The sequence below is a fragment of the Falco punctatus genome, assembly GCF_963210335.1.
Source record: "Falco punctatus genome assembly, chromosome: 14".
Classification (NCBI taxonomy): Eukaryota; Metazoa; Chordata; class Aves; order Falconiformes; family Falconidae; genus Falco; species Falco punctatus.
This window is the reverse complement of record NC_137594.1, coordinates 5,712,190-5,735,956: the sequence shown is the minus strand read 5'-3', so window position 1 is coordinate 5,735,956 and position 23,767 is coordinate 5,712,190. Positions and strand designations below refer to the sequence as shown.

The window sequence follows — 23,767 nt, the reverse complement described above, 5'->3', positions numbered from 1 at the left end:
TTGTTACCTGGTGGGAGGAATTGCACAGTCACGATGGCAAAGATCATTGTGTGTTTGCTCTAATAGCGCTTCCTGCATTTGGCAGGTCATTGCTTTATATGGATAAACTTTGGGAATAAGCTTGGAAGAAGGTGAGAGAAATTCTGATGCAAATTTGCAGGAATTAAATAGCTGTTTCTGTTTGGTTTGGCCTAAAAATGCCATTCTGAAGCTTTCTTTGGGTTTGATAGCTTTGTGCTCCTTTGCAGGTAAGCAGTTGCTTAGCTTTGGCTTGGTTGCAGCCTGTGACCAAAACAAAATATGTGTTTATCAGAAGGATCTGGATGGTAGATGTTTGAATAAAATAATGCTACTTCTTTGATTTAAGAAATAGAACCCAACAATTTGAATTCCAATGCCCTGTAAATTGCTTTGTCCATCTGAGATATCAAATTAAAATATTTGTGTTTTTTCTTGCTTTGTTTCCTTTCTAATTACTTTTGTTACCAGGTTTCAGTCTGTATATCCATATAAATCCAATCTAGGGCTTTATTTCCTCTGTATGGATGAAATAAGTCTTAGAATCGGTCTGTGGTAGAGCCTGAGCCAATGCTATCAGCTCTGAGTGAAGAGGGCATGGTCTGGTGGTCTTTGTGGGACATGCAAAGGTCCAGCTCCTCAAACCTTCAGATCTGAACCTTTCTTCCTACTGTAACATGTATCTGAGTGACTTTATTTGTCATCTTTTTGGTTACATTTGCATGTATTTCCAATGTATGCATATTTTTTGGTTTTTTTAAATGATGGTTTAGGACAGACCCACTTCTCAAGTGTCTCTTTGATGCTTTCAGGAAGCGATACTGGGATTGGACATGCACTGGCTAAATACCTGGATAACCTGGGTTTCGTTGTGTTTGCTGGGGTTTTGAATAAGGATGGACCTGGAGCTGAGGAACTGAGACGGACCTGTTCTCGGAGACTTTCTCTCCTGCAGCTGGATATAACCAATGCCACTCAAGTCCAGGAAGCCTATCTAAAAGTCTCAAAAAAGGTGCAAAATACAGGTACAGTTCCCAGCCCACCTCCTTTATAATAGGAGTACTAATGTAACTTTTCAGAAGGTGCATCTCTTAACTGTTGGCTGCATCATGGCTTAGGTGTGTAGGTCACTCCCACACCACACACAGCCTGTGGGCAGCCAGGGCGTTTATATTGATGATCGTTGCTTTCTGCAACGTACGAAACATGGTCATGACTCTTCATGAGTGGGTAGTGTGTATCCGTAGCTATAGATCGTCTCTGCTTTGATCTGGAGGCACCATGTAGCTTATCGATTTAATCTTTTATGGAGTCCATTTCCAGCTGTATAACAGCTCTGTTCTTTCTCCTCTTCCCAGGACTCTGGGGAGTCGTGAACAATGCAGGCATCCTGGGTTTCCCTGCTGATGGCGAGCTGCTCCCCATGAACACCTACAGGCAGTGCATGGAGGTGAATTTCTTTGGGGCTGTAGAGGTGTCCAAGACCTTCCTACCTTTACTTCGGAAATCCCAGGGGAGGCTGGTTAACATGTCCAGCATGGCAGGTGAGCTGCGCTAAAGCACCAAATACATTTCTGGTGAACAGAAAAAACAACTAACTTCCCTGGCAAAAATGCTGAGGAATGTGTCGGTCAGTCTTGCTTGTCCATACACCTAGGGAATTAGTACGTAGGTAGTAAGTGCAGGTTTTTCTTTTGTTTGGGTGAGTATTTCCAGTAAACAGCCCTTAAAGAAGAAGAGTTTAATATAGCTAAAAATAACGCTGTTATATAGAAGACAGTAAAATTTGGATCTTGTGTTATAGATGCTATGAGGGATAGCTTTGTGAGCGTCCAGAAAGGTGGTAAGTTGCAGATGTTTCTAGAACACGTTCCAGCAGCTGTCTGTGGTGACCTCCATCGGTGGGGCTTTGAACCACGCTGTGGAGATGCCCAAAAGCTGTCTGCCTTTTGCAGAGATGGGCTGTCTTCAATTTAGGCTGGTTACACCTAAACTTTCAACCTTTATTTAATACTTGAGGTTAAAATTTGAGCGTAAATAACTTTTGGGTAAGTTCATGACATTTGCAACACTCTGTAATAAATGTTAAGGTATTTCACTTGGGCAGCTCCACCTTTCTGCCCTTCTAGGGCTCAAGTACTATAGTTAGAGTGAGAGAGCGTGATGATATAACACCTGCTGAAGAGAAACATTTAATTCTTCAAGGGCAGAAGCTAGGGTTTTTTTTTTGCTGCATCCTACAGTTCTTTCCAGAGTGCACAGTCTGCTAATAACCTGGGACCTAAAGAGAGTGTGTGCTTGTATTTCTGTAAAAAGGTTTTGGTTATCATGTTAAAAATACTTTAGCATAACTTATTAGGAAAGTGGTATTTTTTCATGAATAAAACAGTTTTTTAAAAATTATTAATGGCATATCACATGCTTTTCAGTTTTGTTCCATAAATTATACTTGCTCTCTCCATATATACCTTTACAACATGACCTTCAAATCTAGGACGGGTGAGATGCTAAGATGTAGGAACTGAAGCAATACAGTATCTGGTAGCTGACAGCTGAGGAGCAAGAATGCTTTGTTGAAAATGAGACCTGCTAGGAGCAGGATGTCCTGATGCTGGAAAATATTTTGGCTTAAGACCTCCTCAGGATTTACCGTGTTTTCTGCTTCCCAAATTTTCCTTTGCCCTGCGGGCTTGGACCCTAACTTCTGCGCAGCTGGTGTCCACCCAAATCCTGCTGTATTGCCAGGGTGGCTTGTGAAGGCCCTACCTTGTGTTCACAGCTTACGTTGAGGGTGTGGCCACAGCCCAGCTCTGACACTGTTGTCTTCTGTTTTCTTTTTATAATCTCATGTATGTTTTGTATCAGCACGTCTGTGTTTATGGTTCATTGCTGATACTTTGAGTAACCGGTTTGGAATTATCAGAAGGACCTTCCTGGTTCTGCTCTGCCCACGAAACCTTGCAATCCCAGAGCCAGAGGACAGACCTCTGTCCTCCCTGAGCACCCGAGTGAAGTTTGCACTTTTGGTGTTTTGGGGCAGATGTCTTCATTTTTGGCATGAATCCCTGAGCTGCTGTGCAGAGATATATGGAGAGCTTCCCTGTGCTGAATAATTTGCCCTTACAGGAGTTGATAATGACCCTGCTTAAGCCATAGCTGTTCACGCAGATGTTCTTGCACGCGGGCTGGTTTGGGTAAAGAGCGTCCTCTTAACGCAGGGTCTGAGGGTCCTTTGGTAAAACATTAGCAGAAAAGTTAGTGAGGTCTCATTGTGCTGAGTCTATTCCTGTCTGTGTAGAGCCAATTCAGCTGGGCTCAGGTTAGCCTGACCTCAGAGGGATAAAATATGTGATTCAATTGGCTCTAACCAATTGAAACTAGACTTATTCAGATGCATGCAGAAGAATAATTAACATATAATTGGCCTGACTTCTTCTAAGGAATGACTCCGTGTAAGAAGCCCCCATGGTACCTTGGCCACTGCAGTACGAAACCCAGTAAACGGCACCAGTGGCTTACCTGAAAATTCCCCTGTATCTCGAAGTACTAAGATTCAAATACATTGAGATAACTGTGTAATGTTTGAAAGGGAGGCTGTGCCGGAGGATGCAGGCGGGAGAAGGTGTGACATGCCTCAAGGAGAAGGGTCACCCGTCCTGTTCCCTCCTCCCTGCAAACACAGCCCGTGGTGGCTGGGATGACCCCTAAATCTGGCAGCGATATTCTGTGCGGTGATAACACCAACCTGTAGAGAAAGAGAAGGGGCTGAAGACGGGGAAGATGCTCAATCATCAAAGCATCTTTGGATTTTTCTGAAGCTGAAGAAGTGACAGTCTGTCAGTTTTTGGAACAGAAGAAATATCTGCATTTGGAAGATATTCCTTTCTGGAAGCTTTTGTTTAGTGAATGTATAGGTTTATTTTATATTCACCTAAAATGCTGGCAATTTTCTATCTTTCCATCTGAACAAATGCTGCTGGGGTTGGAAAAGATGGGTTATAACTATAGGCATAACTTCTATGATGGGTCTCGAGGAGTCCCGTCCCCCACGGGATGTGATTCCAGCTTTGGTTTGTCTACAGAGATCTCCCCCACTTTTGTGCTGTTGTCTCTGGTCTTTCTGAAGTGAGCTGGAAAGAACTGGAAGATAAGTTGGCTTTATAAAGCTAGAATTGAGATTGCTTACCCTGTTGTAAATGTACTTTATAGTAGGAGCTTGGAATTTGTGTTACAGTGACAACAAGAACAGCGGCACTAAACTATTGCTTCACTATTTATATGAACTAAAACATTATCTGTGTTTCTGAAACCAACAATCATAATCTTCAGCAGTTTTTACCCTTAAATACAATACAGTTTATTTTTTTCTTCCATACAAGGTGTCTTATCAGGTGTTACTGAGCATAACTGCTATAAGTAACTGTTGATTTACAACTCTCAGTTTTTTTCTTTTTAACCTCTAGAAAGAAATGATTCTCTCACTAACTTGTCTTTAACCTCAGTGAGAGCTGCATAATTTTGGTTGTGCTATAATCTTCCTTCTAAATCACAGCAATAAAGGCTGGAAAGAGCCACCGTCGAGCTTTATCATGTTTACATTGCTCCTGCAGGAGGCATTCCACTACCGAGATATGCTGCATACGGTGCATCAAAAGCAGCTCTGTCCATGTTTTCTGGAGTAATGAGGCAAGAGCTTTCCAAATGGGGAATTAAAGTTGCTGCAATTCATCCGTCAGGCTTCCGAACAGGTTGGTGTTCCACATTTGGGTAGTTCTTTCTGCCTCGCCTCTTTTCCTGTAGTTCAGCATCCTCACACAGAGCCCTGAGTGATTCCCTGCAGTAGGACTTTTTCCCTCCCTTTCTTCGTACTGGTTATGGAAGTTAAGATCCACGGTTTTTGTGAGAGATGTTCCCTCCGGTTCTGCACGCTGCCTGCCGCTGCCTCTGAGCGCAGCCTGTCTCCTGGGCAGAGCTCTTGTTGCTTTGAGGCAGGGCAGGGTTCAGGCAGTCGGTGCCTCCCTTTGCTCCAGCTTTGTGCAAATTAACAAACAGAGCATCACGGTGTGATTGATTGGAGTATCACGGCTTGCTTGTCCTGCCCGAGAGCTTCAGGACTCGTCACTCCTACCTTTCTCAGTATCAGAGCTGTCTTTGAGCTGCTCAGTCTTGCATCGAAGTATCTGCAGCAGTACCCGCCGTCCTGCGTACCCGCTGTCAGCGTGACTCCATCTCGTCTCTGATCTTTCCTCCCCTTCCCTCCACTGTGCTCCTGCTGCTTTCCATTCCCAGTCTTCCTCCCCCTGCCAGCGCTCTGAGCACTTTCTGCAGAGCCCACCTGGGTCACGGGCTCCCCTCCGGCTGCCCCTGCTCCCACCCAGCAGCAGGGTGGCTGTCACGCAGGTCCCCGCTCCCTGGGCATGCCTGGCACCTACCTGGGGACAAGGTCACATCCCACTGCTGCCTACTCAGCAAGTCCTGGTGACTTCATGGAGACAATTTCTATGCTGATGAAAAGCAAAGTGGTCTGTTTCATTAAACCCCATCCCCTTGAATGCCTGCCCCCTGGGAGCTCTGACAGTGCCTGTGTGGTCTGCAGTAGCTGTCTGAGGCTTTACCTTCAGGGTCCCGCTTAGCTGTTGGCAAACTCTGGATGAAAACTTCATGTGTCAAGACAAGTCCTGGTATTGGAGGTTTGAATATTTATTTAAAGATTATTCTTTATTTGCAATGCTTAATTCATGATGGGCAATACATGCATTGGAAAAGGCTCTGCTTTCGTTCCTACATGATGCAGATGGGGGGAAAACAGTTCTTTTTGTGTTTGTGTGTTTTGGTTTTTTGGTTTTTTTTTGTTTGTTTTGTTTGTTTGTTTAATCTGGCCTAATACAAGCCTTATCCCTCACAAAACTAGTTATTGAAATACCAATGTCACTTGTGGATGAGAGGCATAGCACTTGGCCAACCCGTCTGAGCTTGCTTTCCTCAGTCACTCACACCTAGCATCAGTTAACAAATACTGGTTAGAAACACCTACAAAATGGTTAAGGACAGAATGGCAGGGAGCAGGGGGAAGGACAAAATGCTGACTTGGCTGTGAGGGGACATTTTTAGGCAGAGCCGGTAAACAAATAGTGCATGGACCCCATGCTTGTTGTGCTTTCCCATCTCTTCCAGGTAAAAGCACTCGCAGATAACCAGCTGTTTCGTCTGTTCTTCACTGGCCCAGGCTGGAAGAACTGTGAATCAGGGTGGTGGTGGAGAATGACTTATTGACTATTAATTATAGATTAATTTTTTTTTTTTAATTCAGCCCCAAACCCACTTGCTATCCTGTGGTGTTGCTACTGCAGGTATACAAGGCACGTCTGACCTGTGGGATAAGCAAGAAAAGGAGCTGCTGGAGAACCTGCCAGCGGACACAAGGCAAGCCTACGGAGAGGACTACCTCCTGGGGCTGAAGAGCTACCTCCCGCGGATGCCCACGTACTGTGACGCCAACCTCTCCCCGGTGCTGAGCGCTATCCTGCACGCTCTGCTGGCCAAGAGACCACGCGGCTTGTACACGCCTGGCAAGGGGGCTTACATGCCCCTCTGCATCTTCTGCTACTTTCCCCTCTGGTTCTATGACTTTTTCATTAGGAAGATGCTGAGTACTGACTCTGTCCCAAGGGCACTGAGAACACCAGAAGCTGAAAGCAAGAATCTCTAAGGTGTCCAGCAGCTTTTATCTTACTTGATGAGATAACTGGGAAAAACTCTATTTTAAGGCGCTGCTATTTATTGTACTGTCTTTGTTCAACTGCATTTACACTGTCTTGCAAACAGAGGTGAATCTTTGTGTGAAGATTAATGTTCAGGAAAAGCAGTGGATAAATAGAAAGCTATCCCCAGGTGGGCATTTTTGGAGGAATTCCCATGTTTTTCTGATGTCTTTGTATCCTGCCTTCTGTGTTATGGTATTTTATGAGGTTATATAGTTTCTGTCTGCTTCAAAAAGCACCACCAACACACAGACAGATGTATGACCTGTTTTTTAAAACAAACAAACAAAAAAATCTTGAGAGTCAACAACCTTGTTAAGAGTTAAAGGAGTTGCATGTATTCCTATCATTGGAGAGATTTAGGAGTGTCTAACGCAAAACTTCCTCACTGCAGCTTCAGCCTAATATGTTTGGGGTTGTTTTGGTTCTGTTGCTGGTGTACCTGAGAAATGATTGACCTTTTTCCCCCCAAATTTTGTGAAATATAGTTGTGATGCTTATAATGTGTCCTCTTTGCTAGACTGAGCAACGTAAATTAGTTGGGGGCAAAATGAACAAAGGCAGATCAAGACCTTCATGAAGAAGCAAACAATCTCCTTCCTATGGTATTAGACAAAGTAATAGTAAGTACATCAGCTGCTAATTTGGTATGACTGTCTTGGTCATTCTGTGCGTTGCCTGTATATGCCTGTCCTTCTTTAAATACTAGTAAACTCTGATTTCACTTCTGTTTTTTGTACGATTCCTTACTCGTTCTGGGTTTATGTCGAGCTTGTAGTTTTGCTCGTTTCTCCTCACACCTTCCTGTGTCTCCCTCCGCTTTGGGGAGAGTGTGCTCGCTCCTCTAAGATCAGTCAGTCCTTAGGCTGGCTTTACTGGAGTCCAGTGTCCATCTTCTGATAGATTTTGGTTACTCCCCTAAATTCATTCTAGGAGCACCAGGTGCCCTCCCTGCTGCTGGCTGTCCCTGCTCTTTATCCCATAAACCCCTCACCAATGCCAAGAACTGGGCAGCTCACCTGTATTTTTCCTATCCTGCTCCCTTTTTGCATTGCCCATCACATCCTCGGGCTTTGGAAAGCTGTGGTATTTTGAAACAAAGCCTCATCCCTCCGAGTTCCCTGGTTTGGCAATCTGTCCTGTGCCTTGCTTTGACGAGATGCATTTCTTTTCCGATGATGAAAAATTAAAAGTCATTACCTTCTTGGCTTTAAATGTAGATGCACTTCTTTCCTTTCCTAGATGAGCAACCTCCAGTCTTCTGTCATAATCCTACTCATGTGATGTATCTTGCAGTCAACTGAACAAAATCACAATTTAATTTACATCTGTAGTATTTTTTCCACCTCCTTCCTGCAACTTTTACACGTCAATGCAAGACTCCTGTGAATGCACAGAGGACGCTCAGCAGACCTGGCTCACCATTTTCATTTGTGCCCCTCTGTGGAAATCCTCCTGTCCTGCCCATTTTGCCATGATTTCTGCTTTTGCTGCTGAGGCTTATCTCCTCATAGGTTTATATCAGTCCCCTGATTACAGACTTTTGCTTTCTGTTAAGGAATTGTGACCAAAAATGTTTTTCGCTCAGGAAATCTGGGACTATTTCTATCTCTGCCCATTTCTTCCTTTATCTATTTCCTAAATCTTTTATTTGTCAGCAAAAGTGCATAATGAAAAGAAAATATTTAGTAACTGGATTGTTGTGACTCTCTTTCTGTCCAGTTTGACCCTTTTTGCTTTTTGGGGACCAGTCCTACCCCCTCTCCCTTCCCAGGCTGCCCTTGTTCCCACAGCAGGGGAACACTGAGGAGGAAGGTGGTGGGGACCCTTTTCCAGGGAAAAGGGACAAGGTGGGTGTTGGTGCCCAGGTTTTGGGCAGGGGACAATCTCAAATGGCTCAAAGGCAGCTTGTGAGCTGAGAGGAAAGGTGAGTGCAATGGGAATGCAGAATCAGGGGCGTACTGGGCAGCAGCCTTGAATTTTGCCTGCCTTCGGGGCAAGGGAACTTGCTGTCAGCCAGCCTGTCTCCATCCCCAGGTGGTGTTTTGCACTTAACACCCAGTTTAGGTGCAACTTAGGTGGGCTGGAACTTTCCCCTTAGGTGCATTATACAACCAAGATCCCTCTTAGCAGCCACTTAGCTGTTTTGTGTCCCAGTCTTCATACCAGTCTTTAATTGTTGCTTTGGTATTTGGCTGTGGTTATAAAATGTATTTTTATCCCTCCCCTTCGCTTTTTTAATAGGAATATTGTCTTGCACGTTGCAGACATATTAAACTAAGCATCTACGTGGAAGATTTGGTTTCATTTTATTTTTTTCAACTTTTATCTCCCAGGAAATCTGCAGTCTAAATAGTCATTTTATTCTTCACCTAACCTCAAAGATATTTTAGCAAGTCTCAAATAATTGTGGTGTCAAAGACTGTTATTTTTTTGTTCCTACAGGGATCTTTGTGTTTTAAAGACAATTCTGTTGTAACACGTTATTGAATTATGTGTCATTTAATGGGCTGTAGTATTAGAGGTGAATTTCTTTTGCTAATGGCTTGCATTGAAAATAATCTGAACTGTGAGGCTGGGAGAACTGCAGAATAAATCGTGGGTGTTTGTGGCCAGCACACCTGTGTGGGTGTTAGCACTGATGCTAGCTCTTGCTCTCAAGGACCAGCTCCTTGCTGACTATAAAGGCTGATCTAATGCAATGCTGTTTTAGGGGTGGGAAGAGAGGAGGTTTAGTTGTAGCAGTGGAAACCGATGTAGTAAAACCCCCAAAACTAACCACCACGATTTGGGCCTATTTTCAAAGATAACGTGTCTAACAAAAGGTGTAAGGCATGAAGAAAAGCAGCTGAGAAATGTAGGAAATCGGCTGTAGCCCTAAAAAAGGGCTAATAGGTAATGCTCTAAAATGTCACTTAATGTCCCACACTAATCAAGCGTGTATAGTTTGAAAGGGGGTATAAGCTGCAGAAGTCATGATTAAAGAGTGGGTTTGATACACATCCCTCTGCTCCAGCCCCTGGAATGCAGGTTGAGACCAAGAAGTAAACGCTGTCGGATGCTTTTTGCCAAGCAAATCCCTGGCTGGTGTCCTGGGGCTCCCACTCTCCTACTCTGCCTTTATTACTCTGGCTGGCATATGGTCTTATTTCATGTGAGCAACTGATTTTAAGATATGTAGCTTTGGCGAGACAAAAAGTGAATTAGAGTCATTCGTTTTTATAACTTTTTTTTAATTCTGGATCCATTTGCCCTGTTCACAGAGCCCCTGATGACAGCCATATCTAATGCATGCTTCTAGCGTCGCAAGCTGGGGAAGAGAGATAAAATGTCAGGCGTTTTTGTGGTTGTGTCGTTGGCTGGCCATGGCAGGAAGCCATGGTGGGGAGGTCTTGGTGGCCACCTGCCGAGGGACCATCTCTGCGTTTCGAGAAGTGTTAATGTGTGGGACTGTCGGTGTGGCCGGAGGTAAGGAAAAGGGCTGTGAAAGTTTCAAGGGCGTTCAAATGAGAGCTCGGTTAGCGAGTTTTGGATTGGGTGAAACTGGTGGTGTAGGAGAGTGGGGAGCTCTGGGTCGCTGACAGTTATGTTGGGGACAAGGATTAATCTGAAAACTGCTTTCAGGCTCTGTAGGAGGCTGAGCAGACCCGCTTGCCTCAGCCCCTGTTATGCTGACTGCCTTGGTAATGTTTATGCACAGCTCTGTTAGTCAAGCCACAGCCATCAATGTAGCATCAAATACGTACAGTAACCTTAAACCCCATTTTTCACTAGGAGAGGCCAACAACAGGGACGGGGAGAAAGGGAATAGTCACTTTTTCTAATTTAATGAGCATGAACAGGAGTGTAGTTACTTCTAAAGTATTTAAAATTCAACTATGTGACTGTTACAATGCATTCTTACTGTTAAGATACACATGAATATTAGAGAATCTCTAGGTTTTGCCAGTTTGAGTCCCTACTATCCTGAGACGAGAAGGAGTAACTTCCGTGTTCTTACAAGTGCATGCCCTGGTGTACGTGAGGGCTTTTCCTGTGTGTTAATAGTTGCATTAGAAAAGTCGTAATTTTTGTATCTATTCTTTGCATCAAGCGGATGCTTCTGAGGAAATTTCAGATCTCAGTGATGTCAAAACACACTGGTTTTGTTGTAAATTATCTGGGCTGGGCACGGCATTGCACAGATACAACTAAAATGGGTCACATTTCATGTACTAGAACCAGAGTCCACACCGGGCCATCAACACGCATCTGTGCACTGATCATATTTACAGCATCTTTGGGACATATATATGAGTTTGGTCACTTTTCCTAAAGAGACTGGTTCTGGGATCCTTCCTGGGAGAAAACGTTGCCTGGTTTAGCCTTTTTATGGCTGTGTTGTGCAAGCCAGCTGGGTTCCCAAAATGATGCAACACCCAAGTGTATTGTGCATGACAGAGTCATCATATTTCTAGGGATGGTCAAAAGAAAATTCCTTTGAAAGAAAATTCATGCAGGCTTCAAAGGAAAAGCCTTGAAACAAAGGATCTTGGCTCTTGCAAGGAAATTAACAGGAGAATGTTGCGGTTTGTTGTTTGTTTTTTTTTTTTGTTGTTGTTGGGTTTTTTTCCACTTTCTTTCTTGAAAGTGCTAGGATACATGAATGGAAGGTATTGCCACAGCCAGGAAACACCCGGCACGTTGGATCCTGAGATCTCTGAGGTGCAATCATTCCTGCTGAAACTTGTCAGCTGATGGAGTGCTCCCTGGCACGCAGACACCATCGTAGGCAGTATTTCAATAGCCAACGCTTTTGTCATCAGAGCCGAACATTAGAGCTGTTGCTGTTCAATTATAGATGTACTGTGGCAGCCTTGAGGCAGTGGGCTTTACCCTGGTAAGGGAGGTAATTGCTTTTATTTTTAAAGCATGACCAAATCATAAATCAAGAATCACTGACATCTCATGAAAGCAGGTGAGTTTTAAATCTCTTTAGGAGGATAAATGGGTTTTAGGCACGTTGTATAGGTCATTGTAACCTAAGCTAATGAATCTGGTGTTACCAACCTGTATGAAAGTAATTATGGTGATATAAACGGTCTCCACAGGTTTAATGCCTGGAATATGTAGGTTAAACAATCCAAGTTTATATCCCCGTTCATCTTGTTGCCTTTAGCTTTGGAAAGAGCACTGAGCAAGCTGGAAACTAATCCTGTGAGCTAAACATTTGGAACTTGCCAGCAGCCGTGAGCAAGAAAAGTAAGGACAGCTCAGGGGTCAGAGGATGGCTCCCAAATCCTGGCGGAGCTGGCTCTGCCTTTGCCACCAGCCTGGTAGATCAGGGGGGCTCTGGGAGGCGCAGAGTGCACAGCTCTTTCTGCAGAGCCCTGCAGAGGTGACCCGTGAATCAGACTGTTTTATTTCTGAGTTTCACGTTCCAGCCATGTTTCCACCCAGCCCACCTGGATTTGGGACTTTCCCCTTGTGGTATAACATGACACGTTTCAGGCTTCACAATAGGAGCCGAAAGGTGAAGCACAGATGAAGAGGTGTGAGAATGAAAGATCTAAAGAAAACAAAACGACAGCGATTGATATAAATGGCAGAGAGCGAAGGAGGCGAAGGAAGGAAGCAGGCATGGTGTTGCTCAGGAAATGTGTGGGAGCAGGTTCAGCTCTGCTGGCATGTCCTGCTCTTGGTCGTGTTAACCTACCCGCTGCCTTCCACACCTCCTCCACCACCTCCTACCACACCTGACTTTAGAAAGTACTATTTGAGGCACTGTGAACTGTGGTAAAATTACTGACGTTGATGCCTTACTTGTGTTATTTGGTTTTGTAGCATCCCAGCATGCAACCCCCTGGGATGGGGGTGACCCCTTCTGACACGGGGTGTTGTGGTGAGGACAGGGCAGGGGCTGGATGCTCCAAGCCTGACCTACTCGCAGTGGTTTTGGGTGGTACATGGGTGAAGCAGGTCTCTTAGTCCCACATCCCTGGGAATGGGGAGAAGATGTTGGCAGAGGGATGATGCACATCAGTGCTCCCATAATAAGCAGCACAAGTCTAGCAGTGTTGATTTCTTTGGGGGAGAGAAAATTACACTGTACTTTGTTTCACAATGGGGGAAAAAAAAAAATATTGCCCTTTAGCCATAGTAATTTCCATAACAGCAATCTGTGAAAGCAGGCATCGTCTGTCCTGGCTTTCCTGTGGGCATCCACTGTTAGCTACAGGCACTGGGACCAATCCACCAGCGTCTGTGGAAATCTCTGGTGCGTGTATGACTCAGTGAACAAAGCAAATCAGATGAAGAAGGAGATGCGCGTCTGAGAGCAGCCCGAGGGTGATTTATCCCCCTGCTGTGTGGGTGAATCCTACCTTTTCAGAAAAAAGGGTTAGAAATCACTGTTATGGCTTCTGCCTATCTCAGGAAGCATCGTGCTGCCTTTAATTTCTCAAACAAACTCAATTTGCTGCCTGAAGTACAAAATCCTGAGGAGCTAATTTAATTAAAAAGATGAATGGGGGAAAACAGAGCGAACATGATACAATTATTATGTTTTAATGTATATACAGCAATGTAATCATGTTGCATGTTTGGCATAGATGAATTAAGGGAACGAGGGGCTTAAAAACTTAGCATTTTTGGAAATGTTTTATCATGTGGAATTGTGTTAAAAGTTCTCGTTGGGAGCTGACTGTTTCATGGTCTCATATGAATTGCGTGCTCATGCAGTAATATAGGGTTATTTATATCCTTTCACCGTAAATGTTGCCGCTATGATTGCAAATGCGTTGCCTTAGATGCTAGAGTGGGAAGTTCTTAAAAGAAAAAAGACAAAATACAAAAACATCGCCCAAAAGGCACCCACTCACCAGCAGTGACCCGAAAACACGGCTTTGGGCCATGCCATTGCTCCCTCTGCATTTTTCAAGTGTTCTTAAGGATAAAAAGAGTAATAATAAAAAAGGATAGATGTCAAAAAAAAGAAGATAAATTATTCTGCTCGGCCTACTGGTTTCGCATGTAGTGTGGAGAAGGAAATGGGATGTGGTGACAGACCCACGTGCACCATGATGGATGGCCGCATCCACGGCGAGCGGCGCGGCATCCCGGCTCCAGCAGTGTCAGCTGGGTTTGAGCATCAGGCAGCAAAGGGTGCCTGAGCATGACCGAGGGTGACATGATGGATGTGCTGTGTTCCAGGTAGAGCTTAAAGCTAAAAATCCAGCAAACTGGCTTTGTGTAATGGAGGTAAAGGGAGCTCCTGGTCTGGGAGAGGTGGTGTCCTCGCCAGCAGTGGGGAGTGCTGCATCGAGGGGCCGGGGGTTGCCTGGAGTGGATGTTTTTTTCACTTTGTCTAGTTGGTTTGAAGTCTCTTGAAAGCATTGCTAAGTGTCAGAGATTTCATCTGCGAGGAAGGGAGGAAATGTGGGCTTTCATCCTAAAGTTATCTGAGACTTTTAACTGCAATATATGGTGTCTGCACCCCACTGCCTGTCTTTTAGGGGATTAATGATTCAAGAGGTGAGGCTTTCTGTCTATGAGGAAAAGATTACGGGGATGTTTCCTGGCTGTGTAGGCTGAGAGGCACCTCTTGTGACCTTTTGTGTATCTTACTGCAAATAAAAATACCCAGAGCCTGCAGATAAAACTCAGTTCAAACCGTTTGGAGGGAATTGGTTTAGAAGGGCCAGGTGCCTCTGGAAGAGTTAATCTTCTGTGTAAATATTTGCACAACCTCCTGGTATCTGCTGAAAGTAGGCATTGCTTTTGGTTTTCTCTTGTTATTTCATAGTGCTTGATCAGCCCAAGAGGACACTGTTCGGGCGGCGTGTGAGTCTGGGTAAGGATTTCCCTCACCTGGGAAGAACAGGGCTGATGAAATAGGGTTTGCTTGTGGTTGCCTCTTTATTGAGGTCTGGTGGTCTCATATTCCTTGGAAACCGGTTCCCCAGAACCTCGGCTTGCTCTTAATTTAGGCTGGTCTTGAAAAGTCCTTGCTCCTTTGCTGTTTGGTGTGCAGCGATGCATGTACTGCAGGCAGGATTGCTGTGCCTAACGTGAAGGCACAGTCACTGTAAGACCGATCCTGGCTCTGCTACAGCTTGTGACAGCTGTGAGGTACCTGGCAGGGTCCTACCTGGACACGTGATATACCTCCCCAGGACTTTTTCTTTCCAGAGTGACATTACTGCTGTTTACTCAAGCAGGACAACACTTGCACATCAGAGCTGTGCTACAGCTGCCTCCATCTGACAGCTCCTGAGCATATTTATCTCTAGGAGTGGAGTCACTGGGGGTGAAGATAAATGTTGGCTTTCACACAGGGAACGGGCAGTTAGATTACGTCCATTGGTATGTCACTGGCACCACGCAGCTTGCAGGAGCGATGCCAGAGCACCAGCAACGCCTGCAGGGTCCCCTGGGCACCTGCACCAGCATGGCCGAGGGCAGCATCCAAGGCATGCTGCTACGGCAGGAGCCCCTGGAGATAAAGCAAATCTTTCCAGAGAGAAATGAAAGCTCTTCAGGCTTGGTTTCTTCAACCTTTTGAAACCCTGTTGTAACCTGGGCTGTTCCTGGTTCTTAATGGCTGTTTCTACATGTAACAAATTCCTGGTGCAGTCATTAGGTTTTCTGTACTGGAGCATTTAAGTCAAGTGTCTTAATTTTTGCTCTAATGAACTGCGATTCCCCATGGGTTGTCACACAAGCTGTTTCAGCATCATGGAAATCTCTCCGTGACAAATACTGCTGGTATATTTTGGGAAGCAGTGGTGACAGCAGTTTGTTTCTCCTGTGACCCCTGTTTGCTCTCGGCTCCTGTCAAGGGTGACTTTGACAATCCAATTCCCTTTAGGCAGCAGATCCCATTGCTAATTTTTCTTGTGAGCAATTTTCTACCCACTTCCAAGCTAAACCAGCCAAAGCTCCTCTTTCTCCCCAGTGTGATTTGTTCAGAGACCGCAGTATGACTTGCGACCCGTGGTAAAAACTGAAAAGTAGGTGTTGCTGGGGCACCACCTTTCCGTTGTGTGGACTCTCTGGAGGAATGTTGCTGGTGCTCCCAGGGACATGGGGGTGTAGGACTTTGCTGGCCAACACTCGTTAGTAAAAATCCCCCTTCAGACAGCCCAACACGCTGCTGCCAGCTCGGCTGGGGCCACTCAGCTGATAACTCTGTTTAGACAGCAATTAGAGCCAGCAGTTCTCTGCCAGCATATTAACTAGACAGTTTACTACACTTTGCTAAATATTTACAGCATATTTACACCTGAATTTTAGCAACAAATCCCCTTGCATATAGAGCTGTTTTGGGCTGTGGGGAAAAGATCCAACATACTGAAAAAATATAATCCCAAGAATCCCTAAAAGTCACGCTGGTTTTACACAACATCTGCAGTTGGGTTATGGTTCCTTTAACTCCAATAATGTAATTGTTTTAAGATTTAACAGGGAGGCAAGCAGATGATTTAGCTGTTTTTCTTTTGTAGTGGTAGATGAAGAGGAAAATCAGGCTGGAATGGAGCAGAGTGGAGGTAGCCACCTGGAGAGTTTGAAGAAAAGCAGGGATTTCCATGGCTGAGCTGCATCTGGGGAGACCGGTGGTTTAAGGATGTGTCGCCTTGATGTGCGCTGCCAAGAGGGACAGGTGAAATAGTTCCTGCCTCTGAATGGCGGAGGTGTGAATGGTGAGAAGCAAGGGAATGCATCTTGGCACGTTGCGAGGAGCTGGCAGGAGCGAGCTAATGAGGCATCCCTAGCACCAGGCGCAGTAAATTCAGAGTTAGCTGCAGGACATCTCCCACCAACCCTCACACTGCTTTGCCAAGGTTCCAGGAAAGGGCTGTGGCCCGGTGAGCATGACCCACATGGGCAGGGCGGTCCCAAAGGCTTACCTTGGCAATACCGACCTGCCCCCAGCCCCCCGACCAGGCTATTCTTACTGGTGCAATGATCCACAGCCCTAGAAAGCAGGGCAAGCTCTCTTGGCAGCTTTGAAGCCATGCATTTTGTAGAAAGGTTTTTATGGTTTTATAAAACCAGCACTGTTGCCATCATTTTTGGGGCTGGACACATGTCAGTTGCTGATATACAGCATTAGACTTGCAGCAGGTAATTCTCACTGTCTGCATGGGCCTATAGGAAGCTGTTTGCAATAAGCAAGTCTGAGCTTCTTTTTATTTTCAACAAAATGTATTTTTGTGCACTTTATGAGCATAAACCTACGGATAAAACCAGTGGAAACTAATCTGAATGCGCTATGGACATGGTACACATTGTCTGACCTTAAAGCCTTAGTTAGTTTGAACAGAAGTTAACTTTGCAAATTTGCTTTCTGGGCTAAGGAAAGAGAGAAGTGCCAGCCGTTCAACCTCCTTGCAGTCACACGGCCTCTCCTCCTTTAGCTAAACTCGTTGGGCTGAGGCAACCAATATTCTCATCTTGAGTAAACAGTTACTGCCAGAAAGATTTAGAATGGGATTCACAGGACGTTCTGATTAAAATCGGTATCCTTGTGAACAACAAAAGCCAAGGGGAAAAGTACAGGGCTTGAATCTTCAAACGAAATTGTATTTCCTGCACAATTCAGAAGAAGTTGTGCAATATTCCCAGGCATGAGAACCACTGCAGTTTCACGGGCATACAGCTGGCTGTTGAGATTCTTGCCAGGGCTCCTCATTTGTTTGTTCTAATCAAAAAGCATTTAGAGGTGAGGAAGCCGAGCCCCAGCACTAGCAGCCTCTTTTCTCGTGGTCGTGTAACGTTCACCTGGGAGGCACAAAAGGTCTGAAGACCGTCAACCCGTCGGCAGAACTTAACGCTCTGTTCGTTATGTCTGAATAGACAACACAGGTATGCATCGAACAAAACCAAGACAACACATGAAGAAATGAGAAAAGCTGTCTCAGCTTACTGATACTAAGGTTAAACAGGAGAGAGCTTTCTCCTCCACCTCCTCACCTAATCCTTTCCTGGCAGCAGGCTTTTTGTTTCTTTCCTTGTGCCCGTAATACAGCCCTCAGGCTGTATCTGGGTAGAGGTCCCCATCAGACAGCATTAATTAAAGTGCCTCTCTCTCTCTCTCCGGAGCCCTTACACCCCTCTCACGTATTTCTAGGCAGATTTAGTTTTCCACCTTGAAACTTCTTTTGCTTCTTTTTTATCTACGTGACTGCCTGGCCATGCTTCTTAATTAGATGACTGACTTTTATTCCTTCAAATCTTATCCAGAAATACAATTTTGATCAATTCTGCAGAGATTCAGAGAAATATGAATGACAGCCTCTTAATATTCCATGGTTTCGCAGCAGCTGCCACCAAGGGCTTGCACGATGATGGAGTTTATGCAGCCAGAAGGGCAAGTTGTTCTGCAGTTAAGCAGAAGATGCTATAGTTGTGTCGCAATCTGCCATCTGTCATGAAAATACAGCTGAAAGGGTGGAATTTACAGCATGATTGCATCTTGCAGTGCCTGGTGTCCTCTTTGTCCTGCAAAAATACTACTTGGCTTCAAGGAGGTAAAGTTGTGGTTGGCCAAAAGGGATGGTTGTCTGTGAAGATGGCCATATGGAGGTCAGCGATGGATGGTTGGCCATCTGCGTGCTAATGAGTGATGCGGCTCTTTGTGAAGTTACTCCCCAGATGGCAGCGGGAGAAGCTCAGCCTTTCCCTGTCTGGAGGTACATGATGCTGTCGTGGATGGGATGGGCAGGATGGGAGGACAAGGGAGAATTGAAGACAGCACCGCGATAATCTCATCAGGTGTAGTCATTCCTGGGAAGCCAGCTGAGGCACTGGTTTGCGGAAGTGTCTTTCCTTTATCTCACAGAGATAAAGGAAAATCCACAGCTGCATCAGGAGAGTGTATTTGGTGTCAAATTTGGGTGCCAGCAGAGGCTGCTGAAACACCTACTTAGGAAAACCAGAAATGGAAAAGCTTCTAGAATTCCTGGCAGAGCTGAGCAATGTCCCCTGTTCTAGCTGTGGGGTTCAGAAAAGGGAACGGCAGCTCCAGCGCCGCGAGGTGCCAAGCGTGGGATTGGTTTTCTTGCTGGGACTTCAGATCCCAGGCAGCTGAAGGGACTGTGCCACAGGCATTAAGGCTTCGTGGCACGTAGTCGGTGCTGGGGCACACGGGGCTCTTTCTACCTGTTCTTCTAAAGCAGTCTCTCTAATTAAATTTAAGATTGAATTAATTTAAAGGTCTGTGCATGTCAAAATTTTGAAATATGTTAATGTGACTTGGGAGCCTGCAACTCCATTCCTGAGAGAGGTACACCCCCCGGTACAGCACTGGGGCAGATGCCCCGTTCCTCCCACGAGCCCCACAGGGTGCTGATCTGCATCACCAGGCCCGGACAAGGTGTACCTGAGCTCCTCACCCGCCTGCCACGCGGGCTGCAGTGCGGTTATTCCGAGCCCCATGCGAATGCCTCTTCCGCCAGACCCTTCTCACCCCCTGTACGGCAGCAGCACTGCTCTTTTGGTGGTTGGATCTGCCTTCATTTTTCAAGCAAAAAGCCAGAAGGCAACTGGGTAATGCAGTCAGTTTTAATGGGCTGGTTCACTTAAAAAACCCTCTGCTAGTTCCTGCTGTTTTCCAAGCTGCTAAAAAAATTAAAAAGACAGTCATTTATGTCGTTGTAGACTAGTAAAATAGCAAAATCAATTGCATTTTAATTTTTTGACCTCTTTCATCTTTCAAAATTGCAAGAAAGTTTAAATCTAGATGAAAGGATGTGTAAGTAAATAATTAAGAATAATAAGAGGCAGGATTTCCCTCAGAACATGTTTATTGCTTTAATGGATGTATCAGCTACCTGAACATATATATCAGTCTCTTTTTGCTTGTCTAGGACCTGGTGAAAGGGAAGGCCACACGGCAAAGAGGGGGTAAGAAAAGAAAGTTATTCTCAGCTGTAGAATTTACTTTGCTCAGGGCTGTTACAGCTTTTGCTGGCTGAGAATCGAGTGTGCCATCCCAGGAAGGCATGAGAAGTTCCTCCTGCTCCTGCAAACCATGACATGAGCTCCAGGAAAGGAGACAGCAGCCTCTCCAAGGAGCATGCTCGCCATCCCCATGGCTTCGCTAAGGGGCTCTTCAGCAGCGCAGCGTCGGCTGCTTTTGGCCAGGTGGCTCCAGCAGGGCGCAGCCGGAGAAGGGGGCTGCGACCTGTTCCCCATGTTTCCAGTCCACCTTACCCCCAGATGTACAGTTGGTACAAAATGCCAGAGGTTCTGACTCAGAAGGACAAGGGTGCTTACAGAAAGCGTTCTGGTAAAAAACAGTAAAAAGGTGCAAAGATGTTTTGCTGCTGGGCTCAGGAGCCTCGCGAGGTAGGGACGCTGCCGATGGTCTTTGGGACTGGATTTGTACAAGAGTGCATTCAGCCAAATGCCGCTCTGGTGCTACATTTATACCAGACATGAATGAGTTGGTTAAATTCTGTCACTTTTTGTAATTTTCCATAAATCCATAGATACTTAGGCTTGCTACAGATCACTAATTAGTGTAATGTGTTCTGCTGGCAGCAGCATTCATCAGTTCCTTTTTGTTGAGCCAAATGATTTGTCCGTGACTAAAACATATTCACTGCTCCTGATGTGAAGACATCCAGAGACAGAGCCCGCTGCTGTGAGCTGCAGCCCGAGGGTCCCCTGGCTGGGGTCCCCCCACCCTGAGCCTTCGCTTCCAGGTACAGCACTGGGGCAGCGCCCATGGTTTGTACAAGCCAGCTCCAGCCACGATGTGCAGGGAAAGGAAAACACTGTTTCATCTGGCCATGGCTGCCCCAGCAATGGGATGGAACTGGAAATCTGATGATGCACTTTAATTATTCAGCTAACTGGGAGGTGAGTTAATTTTTGTGTCAGGCCACACGAACTAGTCGGTGGATTTAGACTCATCCAAGCCCAACGTCACTCAGTTTGACATACCTCTGATAGCTTTTTCCTTTTCATTTTCCTTCTACGCTGTCAGAGAGGTTAACATTATTTATTCTTTTCAGAAAGAAAAAACAATATCGAGTGTTCTAAAAGCTGTGACCTGAAGGCTTTCATTGTGTTGTGCAGTCAAGGGCAAGGCTTGTATTCAGAATTGTGGAGAGGCAGATGACAACGGCGATCAACATAATAAAGATTATTCAGCTGAAAGAAAAAGAAAAAAAAAACCTACACCAAAACCCCAGAGACCAAATATTTGCTGGTAAATGCAGTGAAACAGGTATAAAGGGGTGGTTGTGTTCAGAGCTTGTGAAGATGAAATTACCTTCCTGGCGAAAGGGCCACTACGTGAGGTTTCCATCCCACCAGCAGCTGCTTCCTGCTGATGTCTGTCTTTTCTATGGAATAATGGGGCAATTACTCCTTGTTGACCTCAGGAGTGTTTGTAGGGAACAATAAGAAGCATGAGTTTGTCAGGGCACGCTGCCACAGCAGCAGAGCATCACCCGCCGGCAGGATCTCCAGGGTATCTCTAGGACAGGGAACCTGAATTTAATTTTTTGGTTTTCCTTGCAAATAGTGCCCCTGGCTGCTCTGACTGTGGCTGTTGCAATATGGTAAGTCCCATGTGATGGCTTTGACCCGTGCAAAACATGTGAGCAGGTCCTCAGGCGGAACTGGGGTGGCTGGAGGCATCATCGTCCTCTCCCTGTGCTGCGCACAGATCTCCTGTCCCCGGCCGCGAAGGGCAGCCCAACGCGGGAGCACCGCCGCCGCACAGATGGGCTGAGCTGCCAAAGGTAGCAGAACACTTCCCCAAATTTTCCCTCCAGTGCCTTAGCTTCTGAGGCTAATGAAGCTTTGAGGGATAATGTGAATTGCTGCATAAATTGGTATCCTTTGCTAATTGCATCAGCATTTTGCTTTGATGAAAGCCTAGTATCAGGTGCCAAGAAACTAATAATGTACAACATCAATAGCTATTTTACAAAAAACCAGAAATCGATGATTGATTGAATGTCTAATGATTCATGGAGCCATGAATCCAGTCACCAGGAGATGTTTCCTAAGGGTTCGGTGGAAGGCTCTTTCAGCATCATAAAAGATCATCCCTTAAATAAACCCAGCCAACTACTGTCAGAAGATCATTCGGGCTATGAGGATGGAGGTCACCTTGTTCTGCTCACTGAGACACGATGCATCGCCACCCAGAAGTTGCTTCAGTCCTCTCCAGCCTTTTCCCTGCCTTGACCACCAGCCGGTCATCTTATCCCAGTTGCAGAAAATCAGGTGGCCAGAAACACTGTTGAGGGTCTTCAGAGCCAAATTGCTCGCGGGCTTGTCTGCTGCGAGTGCCCCGCAAGCACGTCTGTAGCCAAAGTGGATTGAGGCAGATCGTCTCGTTTTAGCTTGGGGACTGGCGGAAGGAAAAGCCCTGGTATTCTTGTACGGTGCTGCCAAGCACCTCTGTGTCAGATGGTTGGTAGTAAACAGATTGTTATTACCTGGCAGTTGGTTGGAGGTGAACACTCATTCACTCGAGTTTTCTAAGGATATAAAAAAGCCCTGTGAAGCGGTGCCATTCGCAGAGAGCCGGGGGCAGCATCCCGCACGGCTGTGACCATTCCTGCCGGCTGCAGCAGCCTCCCTTGCTGCTCGCTGCCAGCTTGATCCACCTATTTTGGACACTTTTATCTTGATGTAACAACCTCCTGTTACTGCTGCAGTGTTGACAAATGCATTTCATGTCTACAACTCCTGCGCTCCAGCGAGACCCCTCTTTGTCACCACCACGCCAACCAGAGTTGTTTGCACGGCAGTAGGGTCATGCAGGGTTGCAATGGAGATGTGAAAGCCAAGAGCTGATTTTGCTTCCCCAAGGAGGGGAAGCCCAATAAGAATTCAACACCTTTGTTTTCTTGGGGTAATTTCTTATAAAAACTGTTTGGTGATGGCTGCGAGGAAAGGGTTGTTTCTCCAGGGGCGTGGGAGGTGGCGTGGGCGCTCGCTCAGCCAGCAGTGCAGGAACAAACCCACCTTGACAGATGCTGCAAATGCGTAACTCCCTGCTAACCGCAGCCAGGAGCGTTGCTGCCTCGTGTAAATATTTAGCAACGCCAATGTAGTGTGAGAAAGTTTGAATGTGCAGAAAGTAAAAATGAGCCCAAAGGTGGAGCGCTGCGGGATGGCATTTTGGGGATGTGCGTACACCCACCTGCCTGTTGGAGTCAGAGGTTAAAACACGTGTCAGCTCTCTAGAAAAATATACCCAAGGTGCATAAAAGCATTGCTTGCATCTGAGTGAAACAAGAACTCCAGAATGCAATTGAAACCACCTAGGGAACCATGGAAGGTTGTCCACCTCATCTTCCTCCTCCTCAGCTCCTGGCTCCATTGGTTCACCTGCACGACTTTTATCCCATGTATTCCTTCTTTCTCTCTCATTGGTACCAAACATGTTACTGGAAAGCCTTATTGAGCAATACGTAAATGTCTACAGGAAAAATACATTGCTAAACAGATTTCTGAGAACAAATAATTTTTACCCAATCTAATTTATTTCTAAGATGGAGCTGCAGCATGCATTGATCTGCCTTTATCTTCAGTGGACTTTTGACACAGTGCCTGCGACATTCCTTTAAAGCAGGAGAGGAAATACAGTTTAATAATTTTGCGGCAAGGTGGATGTATTTAAACTGAAAGGCTGTTTACAAAGAGCAGCGAGCAGCGGTCCAGGCGCTGCAGTGATTTAGACGCAAAGATGTGTCCCGTTTTGCTGCATAACATGAACGAGGGGGTGCAGCAGGGGGGAGGAAGGACTCCAGAAGAAACCCAACAAAAATAATTCAAGCTTTCTAAAAAAACCCACAACCCTTATCAGAAACTGTGGCTAGAGCAGGCTTTGTTTAGTCCACGAGGGAGACAGCTGAGAAGGGATAACAAGGTATTTTTTGTCTGAGATGGCTGAACTGGTGAACTGGTGGGGAGTGGGAGGGAGCTGGGGCTGCATGGGTGGGAGGTACAGGGGGAGGCAGCTCCTTGGCTCCCCGTGC

At 45.8% G+C, this 23,767-nt stretch overlaps 1 protein-coding gene across 1 annotated transcript in view; it reads left to right on the top strand.

The window, feature by feature from the left end:
- Nucleotides 1-20,624, top strand: part of HSD17B2 (hydroxysteroid 17-beta dehydrogenase 2) — a 47,047-nt gene extending 26,423 nt beyond the window's left edge. The window contains exons 3-10 of the mRNA XM_080410754.1: nucleotides 831-1,043; nucleotides 1,377-1,562; nucleotides 4,629-4,766; nucleotides 6,369-10,247; nucleotides 11,410-11,736; nucleotides 14,563-14,610; nucleotides 16,262-18,451; nucleotides 19,711-20,624. Of these exons, the coding sequence (XP_080266880.1) occupies nucleotides 831-1,043; nucleotides 1,377-1,562; nucleotides 4,629-4,766; nucleotides 6,369-6,727 (896 nt within the window). The 3' untranslated portion in view covers nucleotides 6,728-10,247; nucleotides 11,410-11,736; nucleotides 14,563-14,610; nucleotides 16,262-18,451; nucleotides 19,711-20,624. The remainder of the gene's footprint in view (nucleotides 1-830; nucleotides 1,044-1,376; nucleotides 1,563-4,628; nucleotides 4,767-6,368; nucleotides 10,248-11,409; nucleotides 11,737-14,562; nucleotides 14,611-16,261; nucleotides 18,452-19,710) is intronic.
- Nucleotides 20,625-23,767: the final 3,143 nt, after the last annotated feature.